Source organism: Rhinatrema bivittatum, chromosome 17 (genome assembly GCF_901001135.1).
Source record: "Rhinatrema bivittatum chromosome 17, aRhiBiv1.1, whole genome shotgun sequence".
Taxonomy (NCBI): domain Eukaryota; kingdom Metazoa; phylum Chordata; class Amphibia; order Gymnophiona; family Rhinatrematidae; genus Rhinatrema; species Rhinatrema bivittatum.
The window spans coordinates 11,117,873-11,137,028 of NC_042631.1; the positions used below are offsets into that span (position 1 = coordinate 11,117,873).

Consider the following 19,156-nt stretch of genomic DNA (forward strand, 5'->3'; position numbering starts at 1 on the left):
GTCCATCGCTAACGATATGGAAATCTTCATAGTAACGGCAAAAAAAAAAAGTATAACAGCTGGCCAGCTGAAATATTTGCAAAACGAATATGCGGACTTTCTGCGTATTCATGGATGCACGTTGTCACGAAAGTGGTGGTTTTTAAGCACTAAGGGGTTTTATGTACTGACCAGCATTAAAACCGGCAGATAACGTGTTACCTGCCGGTTTTAATGTGCTGCTACATTGGGATTTAATACCTAATGAGGCAATTAATATTGTTTCTTAGAGGGGGGAGGGGGGTCATTTCTGCATGCGTTACGTTAAAATGCAATAATGCTAACATACGTGCAAAAAAATGGCTCATATATAGAGGCATTGGGTATTGCCCATGTTAAAGTGCCTTAAATTACATTTTTGATTAATGTTACATTCAAGTACCCTAAGTATTTTTCCTGTTCTCAGAATGTAAGGGCCTTAATTAGTTTGCATTTTCCCCAATGACACAGAGTGAGGGAGAAGCTTAGTTTGTACCTGAGGCAATCGATGTGCCCAAGGTTCCAGGAAGCAGCAGTGGGATTTGGCTCCCTTGGGTCGCAGCCTGTAACCACCGAGCTCCTCCAGCAGCCCGTGCATAAGCCCCCCTTGCTTGAATAGGTGTTAATATGTGTGTGGGTCTTATTATGCATGCAGTTCTGGCCAGGGGACTGAACTATTGGGCTCTGCGCCGCGTCTGGTACAGTCTTAACGTCTCTTTCCCTCTGCTTTCTCTGTTCCTTCCTTCAGTACGGCGCGGTGGAGTGTAGGAGGATGTCCTGCCCGCCTCTGAGCTGTTCTGCGGACGCTCTGGCAGTGCACGTACAAGGCCAGTGCTGCAAAGTGTGCAGGCGTAAGTGGACCTGCCGTAACTCCCTCATTTCTGGGTATTTATTTATCTGTAGTTCCATCTTACCTGCGGCTTTATCGTGAAGACCTCCAGGTGACCTACAGCAGTCGTTGTACGCGTAAATATCACATAAATACATTAACGTTTAAAGCCAACCGTGCACAACAGAAAAATCTGTTAAAGCTGAGTATTCAGTAGCAAGGTACGACACTTCAGGGTTCAGTTTTTTCAAACCACAGCATAAAAAAGAACTAGAAATGTTCGCTTTTTATGAGAGGAACAGCTTTTTACTGAGTGCATCTCACTTAATGCAAGAGACGGGTAGCTGCCCAAGTTACAAATAATTTAAATAGTGAAGTCAGCACGCTTAAAAATGTCATGAGGGTTAGTGAGCAAGAGGAAATGAGCAGGCGGGCAGGGGCACACGAGGGTCCGGGCCACCCCTTTAACCTTCTCCCACTCTGACACACTCTAGGGGGGTCCTGAGACAGGGTCCTTTTTCCAATGGGGGGGGGGGGGCATGAGAGAGGGCTAAATCATCCAGGGTCCAAGATGGCTGGGGGGACGGACGGCTCTCGTTGCCCTGGGGGGAGGGAGGTAACTGGTCTCTATTCACTTCAACGGACGCGAGTGACCCCAAAAGACTCCGGAGGCTCAGCTTGAGCGTCCGAGGTTATAATCTTTATTTTCAGAGTTCCTGGACAGCAAACCCCTGACGTCATTTCTTGGCTTGAAACAGATCAAATTCTCCATTTTTATCTGTGCAGGGAAGTTGGATAAGGGCGTCCTTAGGATGGAAAACCCCCTCCAAAAATATTAATTGGCATGAAGTATTGCAGGCTCTGCACAGTCTCCCTTAAGTGTCTCTCTCCCAGGGGGAAATCTCCATGGGGCGTCCTCAGAATAGAAACTGAGGTCTTGCTCAAAGTTCTCTTCTTTATTTGTCTCAATAGGATTTCTCTTAGGAAAAGTCCAGTAGCAGGGCACACAGCCTCTCCATACCGACGGAGTCCCGTCACCCCCGCAGCGGGGTCAGCATTAGGAATCTTCCCTACCCTCCTGATCTAACCTACCTGGCGGAGACCCCAAATTCCCTCCAGCCAGGGTTACCCGGGTTCTCACAGGAGAAAAACATCCAAAAATCTCATTCTAAAACAGAACCAGCACCCAGACGGGCGCTGATGCCCCCTCCCGCGTTCGGAGCAGAGGTTACGGCTAGCCAGGGTCGCAATCCCCTCCCGTAAAAACTTCACAGAGCCCTGCTCAATCCAAGGAGCGCAACCAGCTGGACAAGGCTGGAGGTTAGCAGTTCAGATTCCAGCTGACAAAGCACCCGCTCTCCCCTGCATCACAGCGGGTCCTGCTACTGCGCCAGCCCGCTCCGGCCCCCCGGGGGCTGCATCTGGGTCTCCGCAGCCACTGCCCGGCGAGCCCACGTGTCTCTCCCCGGGCCCCGATTCCTCCTGCTAGTCGCAGTCTGGCTACCCGTTTCATTTTATTTTGAGTGACCTGGGGATGTTTCCGTGTCACGTTTGGGCTGTGCTGTGCTACTGTGAGAGAGGATCGAACAGCAGCCGTCTCTTTGGGATGGACTGCTGCAGCGGGCTATTTTTTTTTTTTTTAATACTTTACACTTTAGATTGCTTTAAATTGTATATTTAGCACAGACTTGCTCTTTAAATGGCAAACTCATTAGCTTGCTACATCCCATGGTACTAGGGTTGCCAACTGGCTCCAGATTTTCAGGACAGGTTGATCCAGTCCTGCCTTTACTCCCCCTGCATGCAGGTACTTATAGTCTCGCTTTTCTTAGGGAATGCAATAGGGAAATCAGAACAAGGCCCAGCATGCAATGGGGTAAAACCAGGACTGGATCAACCTGTCCTGGAAATCTGGAGCCAGTTGGTAACCGTACATGGTGCAGCAGGTTGCTTACTCGTAGGTAAAATGAAAACCTGGATCGCAGGTAACTGCTGTGGAGCCTTTATTCTGAGGGAAAGCATCTGGAAACTTATTCTGAGGGAAAGCATCTGGAAACTTAGAGCTTGCCCAATTTGTGCACAACTCTCGTCCTTGAAAATGGAGCTGACTGTGATTAAAGATCAATTAGCTTCAATTAAAAGAATTACACCCACATTGCATTACTCAGAAAATAATTCCCCAATACCACAAACAAACCAGGAGTCAAGAAAAGGAGATCCATTAGGCTCAGGTAGGACCCACAGTCACCCATTCTTGACAGAAGAGCAGCCAACAGGTACACCGCCCCACTCAAACAGGTCATTAGGAAATTCTTTAAAAACCAGGAATACAGTTGGCTCTGGTAGAATTAGACCTGTGATGAGGAGACACACAATGTACCAAATGCAAAAAGAACAACAAGCCTTCTCTAAAATAAAAACTGAAGAAGTTCTTGAGAAAAGCATTGCAGTATTACCAGAAAAGAGAGAGAAAACACAATGCATGCAGTATTTAAAGATCCATAAGCAAAAAAAAAATCTAATTGAGATGGAAAACTCTGTCAACAGTGGCACTACCGCAAAAAGAAATAGTGAAGTGAATAACAAATCTCAACAAATATCTCACAAGGAGTCCAGGAAATGCAATAACCGTAAAGAGAGTACCTGGAAGGCTATGACCACAAATGCTCATAGTTTGGGAAATAAAATCCCAGATCTGCAGGCCCTAATGGCTGAGGCAGAATTGGACATTGTTGCTATCACAGAAACATGGTTCACAGAATCTCATGAATGGGATACAACAATACCAGGCTACAACTTGTTAAGGAAGGACAGAGAGGATAGAAAAGGGGGAGGTGTGGCTCTTTATGTCAGAAACAACATCCAAGCAACTGAGCTACAAGGAAGTTGGGGTATTGAAGAAGCTCTATGGGTCGACCTAAAAAACGATGACGGAGCATCCATTTATATTGGAGTGGTTTACAGGCCTCCAAACCAAAAGGAAGAGCTGGACAGAGATCTGGTTAAAGACATCCATAAGATAGGTAAGAAGGGAGAAGTGGTGATCGTGGGTGACTTTAATATGCCAGATATAGACTGGAAAATCCCATCTGCAGAAACTAAAAATAGTAGAGCGATAGTGGATGCCATGCAAGTATCTTTGTTCAAACAAATGGTGTTGGAACCCACGAGAGAAGGAGCTATACTCGACTTAGTGCTCACTAATGCAGATAATGTCTCAGATGTCCAGGTGGGCGCCCACCTCAGCAGCAGTGATCATCAAACGGTATGGTTTAATATCACTAAAATAATAGGGAAAAGAACCACAAAGACCCGAGTTTTACAGTTCAAAAACACAGACTTTGAGGAAATGGGGAACTACCTGGAGGAAGAACTTAAAGGATGGGAGAACGAGAGAGATGTGGATCAGCAGTGGACCAATCTAAAAGGAGCAATCACCAAGGCAACTGCTCTATATGTTAGAAATGTAAAGAAAAGCAAAAGAAAACTGAAACCTATCTGGTTCTCAATGGAGGTGGCTGACAAAATTAAAGCTAAAAGAACAGCATTCAAGAAATATAAAGGATCCCAAAGGGAGGAGCACAAAGAAGAATATTTGTATCAACTGAGGGAGACAAAGAAATTAATCAAGTTGGCAAAGAGTCAAGCGGAAGAGAGGATTGCCAAGGAGATAAAAAATGGTGACAAAACATTTTTCAGATACATCAGCGAAAAGAGAAAGGTCCAAAGTGGTATAGTGAAATTGAAAGGTGGTAATGATCAATGTGTAGAGAGAGACGAAGAAATGGCAGAAATATTAAACAAATACTTCAGCTCTGTGTTCACTAAAGAAGACCCTGGAGAAGGACCATCTCTAAACAACAAGAAACTGGAGGGAAGGGGAACAGATGAAAATCCGTTTACAGTAGAAAATGTGTGGGAAGAACTAAAGAACCTGAAAGTGGACAAAGCCATGGGGCCTGATGGGATTCATCCAAGGATATTGAGGGAGCTCAGAGATGTTCTGGCAGGTCCACTGTGTGACCTGTTCAATAGATCCCTAGAAACGGGAGTGGTGCCGAGTGATTGGAGAAGAGCGGTGGTGGTCCCGCTTCACAAGAGTGGGAACAGGGAAGAGGCAGGCAACTACAGACCGGTTAGCCTCACTTCGGTGGTAGGAAAAGTAATGGAGTCACTGCTGAAAGAGAGAATAGTGAACTATCTACAGTCTGGAGAATTGATGGACCAGAGGCAGCATGGATTCACCAGGGGAAGATCCTGTCAGACAAATTTGATTGACTTTTTTGACTGGGTAACCAAGGAATTGGATCAAGGAAGAGCACTAGATGTCATCTACTTGGATTTCAGCAAAGCTTTTGATACGGTTCCACACAGGAGACTGGTGAATAAAACGAGAAGCTTGGGAGTGAGTGCCGAGGTGGTGACCTGGATTGCAAATTGGTTGACGGACAGAAAACAATGTGTGATGGTAAATGGAGCCTTCTCTGAAGAGAGAGCGGTTTTAAGTGGTGTGCCGCAAGGATTGGTGTTGGGACCGGTCCTGTTCAATATCTTTGTGAGCGACATTGCGGACGGGATAGAAGGTAAGGTTTGTCTTTTTGCGGATGACACTAAGATCTGCAACAGAGTGGACACGCCGGAAGGAGTGGAGAGAATGAGACGGGATCTAAGGAAACTGGAAGAGTGGTCGAAGATATGGCAGCTGAGATTCAATGCCAAGAAGTGCAAAGTCATGCATATGGGGAGTGGAAATCCGAATGAACTGTACTCGATGGGGGGGGAAAGGCTGATGTGCACGGAGCAGGAGAGGGACCTTGGGGTGATAGTGTCTAATGATGTGAAGACAGCAAAACAATGCGACAAGGCGATAGCAAAAGCCAGAAGAATGCTGGGCTGCATAGAGAGAGGAATATCGAGTAAGAAAAGGGAAGTGATTATTCCCTTGTACAGGTCCTTGGTGAGGCCTCACCTGGAGTACTGTGTTCAGTTCTGGAGACCGTATCTACAAAAAGACAAAGACAAGATGGAAGCGGTACAGAGAAGGGCGACCAGGAAGGTGGAGGATCTTCATAGGATGACGTACGAGGAGAGATTGAAGAATCTAAATATGTACACCCTGGAGGAGAGGAGGAGCAGAGGTGATATGATACAGACTTTCAGATACTTGAAAGGTTTTAATGATCCAAAAACAACGACAAACCTCTTCCGTAGGAAAATAATCAGCAGAACCAGGGGTCATGATTTGAGGCTCCAGGGAGGAAGATTCAGAACCAATGTCAGGAAGTATTTCTTCACGGAGAGGGTGGTGGATGCCTGGAATGCCCTTCCGGAGGAAGTGGTGAAGACCAGAACTGTGAAAGACTTCAAAGGGGCGTGGGATAAACACTGCGGATCCATAAAGTCAAGAGGCCGCCAATGAAGAGTGGGTGACTCGCCAGAATGATGGCTATTGACACAATACCCTTATTAAATAAACATACACATGCTTACTGTGACTCCTACATCGCTCTAAGCTTCAACAGCAAGAGGTAATGGAAAAAAGGATTTGCACTCACAAAGAGGGGAGTAGCTGGCTTGTTACGGCGGTTACTACCCCAAATCAAATATGCCTGATACTTCACTTTCAATGCATATACAGCATAGCTCTCTGCTTCAATGACAGGGGAGAAGAATAACTGATACTTCACACATCCAGCAGAGCTCTCTGCTACAACGGCAAGGGAGAAGAAAAAGGGTTCGCACTCAAAACGCGGGGAGTAGCTGGCTTGTTATGGCGGTTACTACCCCAAACCAAATGTGCCTGATACTTCACTTTCCATGCATATCCAGCATGGTTCTCTGCTGCATCGGCATGGGAGAAAGACTGATACATCACGCATTTCCAGCATAGCTCTCTGCTTCAACGGCAGGGGAAAAAAAAAAATTAACAAACAAACAAACAACAAACAACGGCAGGGGGAAAAAAAAAACAAAAACAAAAAACTGATGCTTCACACATATCCTGCATAGCTTCAACGACAGGGGTGAAGGAAAAAAGGATTCGCAATCACAAAGCGAGGAGTAGCTGGCTTGTTACGGCGGTTACTACCCCAAACCAAATGTGCCTGATACTTCACTTTCAATGCATATCCAGCATGGCTCTCTGCTTCTACAGCAGGGGAGAAGTAAAAAAAAACCAACAAGAGCTGTACAACATAGTCTAGGTAAAACAAATAAGCATGGGTGTAGCTTGCTTATCGCGGCGGTTACTGCCCCTACTACCCCTAACTAATCAAGCTAGATATTTCACTTGCATGCAGCTCCATCACTGCTCTCTACATTAATGGTGGGGGTGGAAGGGAAATAGAACAAGGAGCTAAGAGTAACAGATAAGAATGAGAGAAAAAATGTGTGAGGCTTGCTGGGCAGACTGGATGGGCCATTCGGTCTTCTTCTGCCGTCATTTCTATGTTTCTATGTTTCTATGTTTCAGTGGTTTTGGAGTTAGGTTAACTGATAAATCCTTTTTTTTTCTTTAAATCGCCCGGTGGCTTCCTCCTCCTCCTATTTCTCCTTTGGACTTTCAGATAAAGTGGAATCATCTCCCCCAGCTGGAGCTACAAGTGCCACGAACCTTTGCCCGCAGAGTTTCTTCACCCCTCCTCCTCCCCACACACCCAGCCCTCCCAGACACGGACCCCAGCACGTGTCCTGTTCAAGCTGGAGTTGGGCTTTTGCCTTTCCCTCTCGGATTCTCCGGCTGTGACCTCCATAATGTCCCTCGCCTTCGCTGGCCTGAACCCACGTTCCTCCCCACGTGCCTTCAGCATCACATGGCTTAGTCGACTTTATGCTTAAAGCAAATCAAAATCCAAGTCTGATCTAAGCAACATAAATTTAAATTGCAAATGTATTTCAGAAGTGCTCATTCTCCCTTCCTCACCCTTCTCTCTGTAATGGAGAATTCTGTAATAGGAATAGCATCTGATAGCAACAAAATCTGATTCTGCATTAGAAAGATTTTTTTTATTTTCATTCCATTTTCTCATTTCATTAAATAGCCAGTGTTTTTCTTTGAAGGGAGACATAGATTTATGCACTGTGTTTGCTAAAGGAGGTGGCTTTCCTACCTCTGCTGCTGCGGTGAAAGGTTGCACCATCCAGTCTCTGACTGGCACCGAGCTTGTCATCTTGTTGTGACAGCCGTTCGGCGCGTCAGTCAAGGGAAAAAGCTTCACAGTTGATTGGAGCTGATTGCATATTCCAGATCGTTGCCAGAATGACTTGTTAGGGCTAAAGGCAGTCATTTTTGGGCACCCTAGCAGCTGCTGAGGGCTGTCCTCGGCATTTCACTGTGGGTGGGAAGGTAGCTGCGATTTCTCCAACCATTAGGATGGGAAGAAGCTAGTGGTTTTTTTTTGTTTTTTTTTCTCCTTTTTTCATCTCCTTACTGCATCACTCACACAATCGGCAGCAGCACCATCACTGTGGTGACTTTTGTGCACCTAGATAGTATTTAGCCAGCTTACAACTTTTTTTTCTTCTTCTTCCTCATGACTGTGGTAGAAGGCAGTTCTCATATTTCTGATTTGTTCGTGCAGGTTTTAGGGAATTAAAAAAGGGGGAATTATCCGTACCTGCATCAGAGTTTAATATGCAATCTGTATGCATACGTTAAGAACCCAGACATGCCATTATCCTGTCTGACAACGCAAGGACTTTTTGTTTTTGGTTATTTTAATAATAATATTTCACAGCTCCACTGAAGAAAGGCTCTGCAATACTTCAGTAAAAGCACAGAATGCATAAGGGATTTCTATTCCTCTGCACTGCACAGCTCACCTCATTAGGCAATCCCATTTAGGGATTTTAACAACTGAGAGGGGAAATTTTGAAAGGGACTTCTGTGGGCAGAATAATGCTTTACCTGCAGAAATGACTCTTTAGAAAAATGCACGACCGATGAGCATGTAAAACCATGCGCATACACACTGTATGCAAGACAGGAGAGAGAATGCCAGGGGTGGGGGTCTGGATGGGGCTAGGCCTTAAGTGCATACTTTTTTATTTAAAAAATTATGCTTGTACATTTTTTTGGCAAAACTACACGCATAAAATAGAGGTTGTAATTGTGTGTGTAATTTGGAAGGGATGATTTTAAAAGTGGATTTACCATTGCCACCAGAATACATGCAGATGTCTAGTGATAGAATATAATGTCTCTTCTGAAAAGGCAAAATATATATTTATGTGACTAAATGACCACATGCCTCGGGCATAGTTGGATTTTACATTTTGCATGAATAAGCCGACATTAGTGACCTTTCTGATTATGTTACAGCTAAGTGCATCTATGGAGGAAGAGTACTGGCAGAAGGGCAGCGCATTTTGACCAAAAGCTGCAGGGAATGCAGAGTAAGTGGTTTATGTTGTAAGCTACTGCTCTTTTCTGAATGCTTATGGAAGTCAATGATGCAAGCTGTGTTGCTTAGATTAAGTCAATGCAATATTTCTGTTGGATCCTCTTCACACAGCGGAGAATCACAGAAACCCTTATTAACCATGCCCCTCAGATTTAGGAGCGCGGAGAATGTAAATTCCCAACAGTTTTTATTTGGAAAGCTCTGACCCGAGTGGGATGTGCCGTCACGTTTAAACAATAGGGAAATCACAACATATGTTTCATTTTGAATCTGGTTGCTTGACCTGTTGTCTCCTAAGCTCAGCATGCAAAACTCAGCCATTGCTAGTGAGAAAAATAATGCAGCCCTTGTGCAACCGGCTGCTAGAGTAAAATACGTTATATTTCCTGGTAAAAAGAAATTGATAATGGTGCCAGCCTCAGCCTGCCAGCGAGATTTACAGTTGTAACACCAGTGGGGCAGGTGTGACCAGCACTTAAGAACTGGCATGCTGAGTCAGACCAAGTTTCCATCAAACCCAGTATCCTGTTTCCAACAGTGGCCAATCCAACACACAAGTAGATAGATCCCATGCTGCTTACACTGAGGGATCAGTCCTACATTGTGAAGAAAGAAGACTTGGGGGTAAAATGATCTGGGGAGGTTCCGGAGGGGGGGGGGGGGATTGAAGGATGGCCCAAGAGGGGTTTGTCTGTTTTATTTGTCTTTGTTTGCAGTGGGATGCTGTTTGTTGTTTTTGTTATTTTAAAACGAAATGAAGTGGGAAATTTCGTTAACATTTCTTGTTTCGTTTCAAATGAATGCACATCCCTATGAAACATCAGAGCAAGAGTCCATAAATAATTATGGGGTTAAAAGGTATTAATGTGCGTAGAGTCATTCCCGCCCCCTTCTCTTGCCCCGGGTATTCTCTTTTTCTCAGAAGCAGCAGCTTGTGAAGGTGCACGTACTGTTAAACCGTACAGCTTTTGTATGGGAAAAAATACACCATGTTCAGAAGACTGGTTTTTGTCCCACTAGAAAATCATTTTTATCGTACTTTATGTTAAATTAAGGTTCTTTTGGTGGGATACTGGGAATAAAGAAACTGTTCAGCAAATGTCCCAGACCATCAGCACAAATATGGTGGTAGTATGTCCAGGGCAGAGAGACCAACACACAAGCAGAGCAGATTTATATATAGAGAGAGTCTGGTTTATTAGATTGTAAAGTGCAGATAAATTCCATTGTTAATTATATTTATAGAGATCTATAACTTTAAAGTGTATAGCCATTACAGAGTCTGGGTGGGGAAAATTTGATGGGTCTTCTGTTGGATCTGGTTGAAATTAAAAAAAAAAAAATATCCAGTGAGCTCAAACTGGGCTGAAATCCTTCTGGCTTCAGCCTCACTCTGCAGCTTTCTAGTGAAAGGTAGAAGTCCGTGGGCTGGGGGTGGGCTCACCAGTAACATAAGGGAATATTTCTTCACGGAAAGGGTGGTGGACATCTGCACCAACCTTCCAATGGGGGCGAGGAAGGCAAAAACCTTTTTTTTTTTGGGGGGGGGGGGGGGGAAATCGAGAGAGGTTTGGAGCAAGCAGAGGAGATTCTTAACCAGAAGAAAGTATGGGTAAAGGCAGAGACCACATAGTCCCTGGTATGACGGCAGGAAGGGAAACCCAGGCAGATTAGCCCTCTCCCTCTCTCTCATCGTATTGTGTGCCCTGTTATATTGTACATCTAAACTGACGTTTTGTGCGTTGGTGATAGTCACTTATTACACCCAAGGAGCATTGGCAGAAACCCTTCATATAAACAGCTAATTTTTGGTGCAGTTCTTCCTGGGGGTCAAAAGATCTGCAGCACCAGGAAATCTCACCCACTCCGAGAGAGCCCTGGAATGGACCAGCTTACCTTTTTCGGGTGTGTGTGTGTGTGTGTGTTTCTGAGAGCCGTAAATTTTAGAAAGCAGTAAAACAAGATTAATGTGACTGCAGCGTTTTCAAAAGAATGTGAATGAATAAGTATTTGATTTTACATTGTTCTATGGTACATGAAGTTAGCTTGCTGGCTGTCGCTTACCTTTTAGGATTAAAGAATGCTTGAACTCTGTGATGGGAAGGTGTGCGGCCCTTGGCTTGCATTGACGTTTTTCTCACGACATTATTATTATTTTTTTTTTATCATTTTAACTTGCAGAATGGAGTTTTAGTGAAAGTAACCGAGGCTTGTCTACCTTTGAACTGCACAGAAAATGACCGTATTCTCCCAGAAAACCAGTGCTGCAGTGTGTGCAGAGGTAAGAGGCGGAGACTGCATTTTGGGTGCTATGACGGTACCATTTCATTTCTGGCGAGCAACGGTACGGAAATGCTTGTTTCAGATTGTTTTGGGTACAGCGTTAATAGAAAATAGGCTTCTTCCTTTATGGTTTCTACTGCCTTTCCACATAGGACAGAAAAACACTTAGGGGATGCTTCTGCTGTCCATCTGTCCATCCATTGGGAGGCACAGTAATTTGTTCATAAACTGAGCAGATCAGCTTCAAACTTACGGGCTAAAATGTGAAAGTTTCACAAATTGCTGGCTCATGCAAATGACTCCTGCTGCGAATTTCCCGTGAAATGTTTGCTAGAAATTGCAAGATTTTTTGTAGTCAAACCTAATGGTGGGTATAGCCCCCAGGTATGTTCACCTTGGAGGAGGAAAGGGAACTAGAGAGGACCCCAAGCTCTCCAGAAGCTTTCATTCTGCCTCCTGAGGAGTAGGCGTGCTGGTTGAGAAGATTGCCGGCGGTCCTGATCCAACAACAGCTGAGGAGGAGGCCGCGAGGGTGAAAGTTTTTGCAAGGAGCCTTCTATGACCTGCCAGGAGGTCTTGTGAGGTCTGTTGGGTTGTCTCATAGTGCAAGCACTTTGGATCTGGTATAAGGGACAGACTTGCAAGGCCTGGGGAATATGGAACCTGTGGATGGGATCTGTTTCTAGTCCCGTCATGGGAGGGAAGGTGCCTTCACTGCGGAAATGGCTAGAGATTTTTAAATTTTCAAACACTATGGGAAGCTGTTGTGTTTGTGTGAGAAAATTCCAAATTCAGCATCTCTTTGCTAAGCTGAATGTGATTTTTTTTTGGTCTCAGACAGAGAGAAAATGGCTGTTGAAAATGTTCTTTAAAAGAGATGCATTGTTCAAAACAAAATTCATATATTTCCTGTTAGGGTGTGCATAGAGATTTTTTTTCATTTAATTTTGTTTTCGATTACGCTTATTTTTTTCAATTTTTCTCATTTGGGCACCATCAAAGTGGGGGGGGGGGGAATCTTCTGGGCCCCCCTCTGATCCTCCCTGTCTGCCCCCACACTCTCTTACCATATTTTTCTTTTTTTTCACAGGGCAGGAGCAATCCTCAGTCTCTCTTGCCCCGCCCAGTGGTTGGCTTAGAAATAGTGTCAGCAGGTCGTGGGCGGCACCGTTGTTAATATCTTCTGTATGAAATGGTGCTAGCCAGAGTCTGGGCCATTCAAGCACCATTTTGTATTGTGGTTTAGGTCTTGTCTGCTGGGCTGTTTGTAAGCAAATCACCAGCGGGTCAGGAGCGACTGATAATCCCATCTTCCCCTTGAAGAAAAAGAAAAATATGCTGAGGGTTCAGGGATGGGGTAATCAGAGGGAGACCTGAGAGGGTTTTTTTTGGGCGGTGAAATTAAAAAACAGAATAAAGGAAACAAAGGATTGGTATTTAATTAATTTTTTCTTTCATTGTGTTTTAAAAACAAATTGAAATGAAAATGTCATAAAAATGTCCCATTTCGTTTCAAATGAATGCTCATTCCTAGTTTTTGACACATTGTGAGTAACGAGCAGGAAGCAGTTTTATTGTTCTGTCCTTAGCTAATACCCGGGGCAGATACAGTAAAAGGAGCGGGAGAGCAGGCGAGCGATTTAGTATCGGCCCGCATGCAAATGAGGGCCCGCGGTAAAAAGAGGCGCTAGGGACACTAGTGCGTCCCTAGCGCCTCTTTTTTGACAGGAGCGGCGGCTGTCAGAGGGTTTGACAGCCGACGCACAATTTTGCCGGCGTCTGTTCTCGAGCCCGCCGACAGCCACGGGTTCGGAAACCGGATGCTGGCAAAATTGAGCGTCCGGTTTTCAACCCGCGGGCCGATTTAAAAATTTTTTTTTTTATTTTTAACTTTTGGGACCTCTGACTTAATATCGCCATGATATTAAGTTGGAGGGTGTACAGAGAAGCAGTTTTTACTGCTTTTCTGCGCACTTCCCTGGCGCCGGCAGAAATTAGCGCCTACCTTTGGGCAGGCGCTAATTTCTGAAAGTAAAATGTGCGGCTTGGCTGCACATTTTACTTTCTGTATCGCGCGGGGAATAACTAATAGGCTCATCAGCATGTTGCAGGCGCTATTAGTTTTGGGGGGGTTGGGCGCCCGTTTTCGACGCGCTATTACCCCTTTACTGAATAAGGGGTAAAGCTAGCGCATCGAAAGCGCGCGTCCAAACCCGGGTTAACAGTGCGCTCCACCGGAGCGGACTGTACTGTATCGGCCTGACAGATTGCTACTTTCTTTGTTTTATCATTTCCAAGAAAATGCATCATAATATATAGAGGAATTAGTTGTATTTTCTATGACCCCCACTCTATCAAATGTCAGCCTTCTGTCCATTTATGCTTCTGCTGTATATTCTCCAGATGGTCTTGTTGTCAGCCCAACATGATGACCCAGATTTGAGAGTACACTCTTCATTCCCACCTGTTTTCCTAATATTTGCTTTATTTTCTTGGTTTCCTCTCTCTTTCTCTGCAATAATTTGTGGGTTAATTATTGCAGGATTAAGCCACAAATGTTTCATTTAATATTTCAATAATGTGACTGTTTCCATAATTTTGTTATAATTATAAAGAGATAATGAATAAATCCCAAAGCGACACCTCCCTGTGTCAATTTTTGCAAAAAAAAATGTAGTGCTTGTGAAATTTTTTTCTGCACAATTTTGCTAACACTAATGAGCAGATTTGCATGATTTTTCAACTTATTAGTCACCAACCATAATTTTGCAAATTACTTTGCAAATGCAGGAGTTCATGTGTTTAACTGCCAAGTGTGTATGTGTTATTGTACCATTGGTAAAGGTGTTTAAACATTTGCAAAGTTATTGGTGGCTTAGTACTAAGGAGGGTGAAGATCACCCCTAGGCTGGCAGGTAACACTGTTGATTCCAACCTCATTCTGGGGTCACATTCAAGAGTCCGATGTTGAAAAGCTGCCTGATACCCATGCACATGATGTAGTTTGTTCTAGTTATTTTTTCAGAAAATTTCCTACGATTTTTATTGTAATCTAAACTATTGGAGCTCTTTGCTAATGTGAAATGCATGGCGCCTCTACCTAACATTTCTGTAGCTTTTAAGTCCTATGTGCTCAGCTTTCTAAGCAGTTTTTTTTTTTTTTTAACTAAAGGAATGCCAGGTAAGGAAGGCTTAGATGTTTCCCAAACCTGGTCCTCAGGGCCCTCAACCAGATCTGATTTTCACATCCTTCACTACAAATGTTTGTGGATTAAATTCGTACATATTTGGTCTAAGAGCCAGGTTGATTCATATTGAAAACCGGGGTCATAGGTCAACTTTCAGATGCTTTGAGGTGGATAATGCTTATAAGCATGGGGATTGTGAAAGTGGTTTAATTGTGCTCCATATTTAAAGCAAAATACATTATCTCTGTACTTGTTAAAGTTTTTTGAGTGGGTTTCTCCATTACTGCAAGCCTCTGGCAAATTTACATTTTCATTAGAGGCAGAAATTGATTTTGGAGCAGTGGCCGTCTTTGCATTCATCGCTTCAGGAGATTTCATCTTTGCGTCGGAACTTTTTTTTTTTTTTTCAAGGGTTAGATAGTGTCTGCACCCTGTGGGTTGCTAGGTAGCAAGACAGCGCACCCCGAAGGGTGTGTGAGAGGAGGGGAATCCCATTTGACTTTATAGTAATCGCCTTTTTCTCTGTGCAAGAATATTAACTGATGTACTTTTGCAAGCTTGCGAGAAACTAAAATTAGGTAACAAATGTAATAATTTGGGTTAATACAATAGCCTCTATCCAGGTAGGATCACTTTTCTAGTTAATACTTCAGAAAATACTCAGTGTCTGTTCTGGAAATACGTCTGCGGTGTTAATTATAATGCTGCATAAAAAAACTTCCGAAGAAGGTAGAGGGAAGAACCCATTGGGCGAGCTGAGGCGTAGGGAGGTCTGTCGCCTTGTTTAAGGAATCGCCACTCACTGCAGAAAAGCGAGTTTCCAATCCTTTTTTTCTGCCGCGACTGCGCTCTGGGATTCATTTTCCCTAGTTTAGCGATCAAACTGTGGGTCATTTCAGGTGAAGGGGACCCAAATCCCTGCACATTCTCCGTTTTCATCCTCTTCCTGAGGGGGGAGTTCAGAAGAGGGTCCTGCAAGGAAGGCTTTGATTGTTGCTCTCCACCATTAACCGGGTCACCAGTCGGTCAGACTGCGGAGACCCCACAGCACATGCCGCCTTCTGCACACCCCACTGACAGAAATGCAGAAGTTATTCTGATGGATCGGGCTGACATTTTGTCTCATGTAGCACGTCGGCAGAGAACCAATTGCTGTCTGTCCTGCTTATGTGTTCAAACTTTCCAAAAGCATGTTTGAAACCGGCCTCCTCCTTCCAATGCAGGTGAAAGCATGTGCGCTGTTTAATGTGCATAAACTTTGACCGCAAGGAAAAAAGAGGATGGGGTAAAGGTCAGGAGAGAGAGAAAGGACTTTCATAGGCGTGCTTTGCACCTTTTTTTTTCAAAGCAGTTCGAAGCACAGCAGTTGCAAAGTCCGTAGATAAAAAGTAACTGCAGCGCATTCCCCCTTTGAAAATTAGTTTGCAGTCCCACGGGCAGCGTACAAACTGTAGCCCTAATGGCAAAAAAAAAAAAAAAAGGTTTCTGGTCCTTTAAATCCCATTTTGCGTATTCAGTATTGTGATGGCGTCCGTATTCTACATGGCCAGATCACTAAAGGGGCTCAGTAGCAAAGTCTCAGGGATGAGAGTAAACGGGATTCTAGGAGGAGAAATCAATGGAAGTTGGAATTTATTATTTTTTTTTGGAAGAGAGTAGCCTAGGACTCTAGGCCCTATTTTCAAAGGAGGAAGACAAGAGGAGACGGACAGGAAACAAGGGGGCTGCTGGGAAATGTGGTCTCAAATCTCAGGCAGCACTTCCTTCCCCCAGCAACAAGCAGGAGGCGGGGCTGAAAGATGAACCGGGGTTTTGCCCTGTCAGAAGAGAAATTAGAAAGGAGGGGGAGAGGGCATGAGGGGCAGAGCTAGAATTTGGCCTGCTCAGTCAATTCGTTCATACGTCTGGGACAACAATAACAAGTAAATGCTCCTTATTAACAAAGAGAAATAATGTGAGTGATTATAAAGAGTGCATCTGGGCTTCGAGACACCAGTAATACATGAGCAGTGTGGAAACCTTCACATTGTGAAATAGATTAGCGTCGGTTTCCAGTGTGTTTGAATAAGGACTATGTATGAAACTTCACCCTTGAGCTGAAAATTTTATATATGTAGATGGGCACTGGCTCTGTAAAACTGGATATTCTTAAGAAAAACAACAACAACAAAAACAAAGGGGCATTTGTAAGCTGTTCTGATGTGCATTGGTGCCTACTTCAGGCTGGTCTCCATCTTATAAATTACCTGGGAACTCTCTGGAATTCGAAAGGGTCTTGGGCAAAACCCAAAAGACTCCGGATGCTGCACAAATCCCAGAAGAGGAAGTCCTATGGTACAGACCCATGCAGGTAGGAAGAAGCAAGAGCCATTGTGGAGGCTGCCACAGCTGCAGTTACGCCCCAAAGGAGTAGGAGGTGGATCACCAGGTCTGCCTTCATAGCCCAAGAAGAATAAGGAGCTGTGTCAGCCCATACAGCCTGAATAAGAGGAGGAGTCCTGTGCTTGCACAGCTCTAAAGGAGGAGGCTTCTGTCACTTGAGGGTTCAGGAAGGCGTTGGGGGTGGAGGTGGTGAAAATGAGTCAGTATATTAGAGGGAAAGAGTGTATGAGTGAGTGTGTGGTAGATAATGAGTCAGTGTGTGTGAGTGTGTTTATGAGAGTGTGTGGGGGATGAGTCAGAGTGAAATTATCTGAGTAAGTGTATGAATTTGTTAGACAGTGAGTGTATGAGTGAGAGAGAGTGTGTAGGGGAGAATGAGAGGAGCGAGTGTGTGTAGGAAAGAAAGGAGACAATATCTGCATCCCCCCACTACTAATCCACTAAATTCTGAGGGTGAGTGGAAATCAAACGTTCACCTGGTATCCTTATAAATATGGGCAGACACAGTGAGAGATGGGGGAGTGGTCACTTGGTCCATCAAACTCTTGATAATGCAGGATGGTGTTCACCTCTCACTCCATTCAGCATTTTGGCATTTGAAGGCTGAATAATGGAACATGTTTAGGTTTTGTTGAATTGTAACTGTTGTAGCTGGGCGTAAGTTAGCTAGAGGCCTAGAAGACCTTTTTTCTTCCTCCTCCAGCTACTCCTCCAGTTACAGAAACATCAAATTGTAATTGGGCTGTCTCAGATCAGAAATCACATGAAGCATGTTGAGCTCAAACCCTACTTGACAAGCATGCCGCCCTGAATGTGCTGATCTTGTCTCATCTTAACCACCATGCCTGCAAAGGAGGAGAGAGATTCAGAGGACGGGAATGTCTGAGGAAGAGACACTACAGCACAGAACACGAGGAGAGTCTGAAATCAGAAAATATTACATAGTAATGAGATTAAATAATCACATCCACTCCTTGTGGTGAAGAGGAGAAGACAAGAAAATCTGAGCGTGGGGAACACATGCACAGCATTGATGTAACAGGTATGCAGGCACCTGAACATGCGTTACAAAGAGCAAAAGAAACTTGCTTCCATACCTACACACACACAGTGATGCAAACATTTGTTGGACCCTCCACAGTGGGCTCTCCTGAGCCAGGAACCCACCTGAGTCCTTTTCTGGGGCCAATCTCATGGTGGTGTCATCTTTCTGGTAATTATCTGGGAGGTCACTTGAACCACTGCCCTAGACAAGGAGCAATGTGATGGTCGCTCCCTTCGTTTTCCTGTAAAACACAATAGTGAAAACTAATAAAAGGCAAGGTGCACATCCTCAGACCCTTCCACCATAATATTAGACGTCTCAGTGGATCGGAGGTTACTTATTCTTAATAAGGAAGAAAAATACACAAAAACGTATAATCCAGAATGAAAGAAATACCAGAATATACATTCGAGGTCAAATCATATATTCAAACTTTGAAACTAACGACCACTTTGAACGTCAGTAAATAATATCATTGTTTACACGAAGAGTGAAGTCTGCTTAGCAATGAGTTCCCTGCACACCCAAGGGCGCACGTGTAAAACCATGCTGCGCACATACAGGGCACATCATAAGCGTCCACCTTACGCCCAGACTATGTTGATGGAAATAATTTTACTGGGCTGAGCAGGGAGGACCTGCCGGGGCGCCGCGCTGGGGTTCCTGTATTCTCCCCCGAAATGACCAGCTGCAGAAAATGGGGCTGTTTTTTTGGTCGTCGTAACGGCCGTGATGGTGGGTGAAGAGTAATTTGGCCCATCCAGTCATTCTTGGCAGGGGGCACGGTATTGGACAGAAGCAGCTGCAAATGGTTGTTTTTTTTTTCTTTCAGTGTCCTAGTTTCCTCCAACCTTGAATCCTTGGGACAAGTGTTTTTAAATGGAGCAATGTAGTGTTTGAAGTGTGGGCCAAGTCATTTCTGGTTTCTCGCTTATAGTTCAGTCTTGCATAGCACTGGGAGCATGCTCGGAGTACTTCCTCTGCTCCGTTCCTGACGTGCGATATCAGG

At 44.4% G+C, this 19,156-nt stretch overlaps 1 protein-coding gene across 6 annotated transcripts in view; it reads left to right on the forward strand.

Moving 5' to 3' along the window:
* NELL1 (neural EGFL like 1) overlaps positions 1–19,156 on the forward strand; it is a 387,142-nt gene that overhangs the window by 100,222 nt on the left and 267,764 nt on the right. For 5 of the 6 annotated variants that reach the window (XM_029582536.1, XM_029582539.1, XM_029582538.1 and 2 more), the window contains exons 9-11: positions 767–869; positions 9,168–9,241; positions 11,431–11,530. In XM_029582536.1, the coding sequence (XP_029438396.1) occupies positions 767–869; positions 9,168–9,241; positions 11,431–11,530 (277 nt within the window). The remainder of the gene's footprint in view (positions 1–766; positions 870–9,167; positions 9,242–11,430; positions 11,531–19,156) is intronic. The other variant, XM_029582541.1, reaches the window with a different exon arrangement.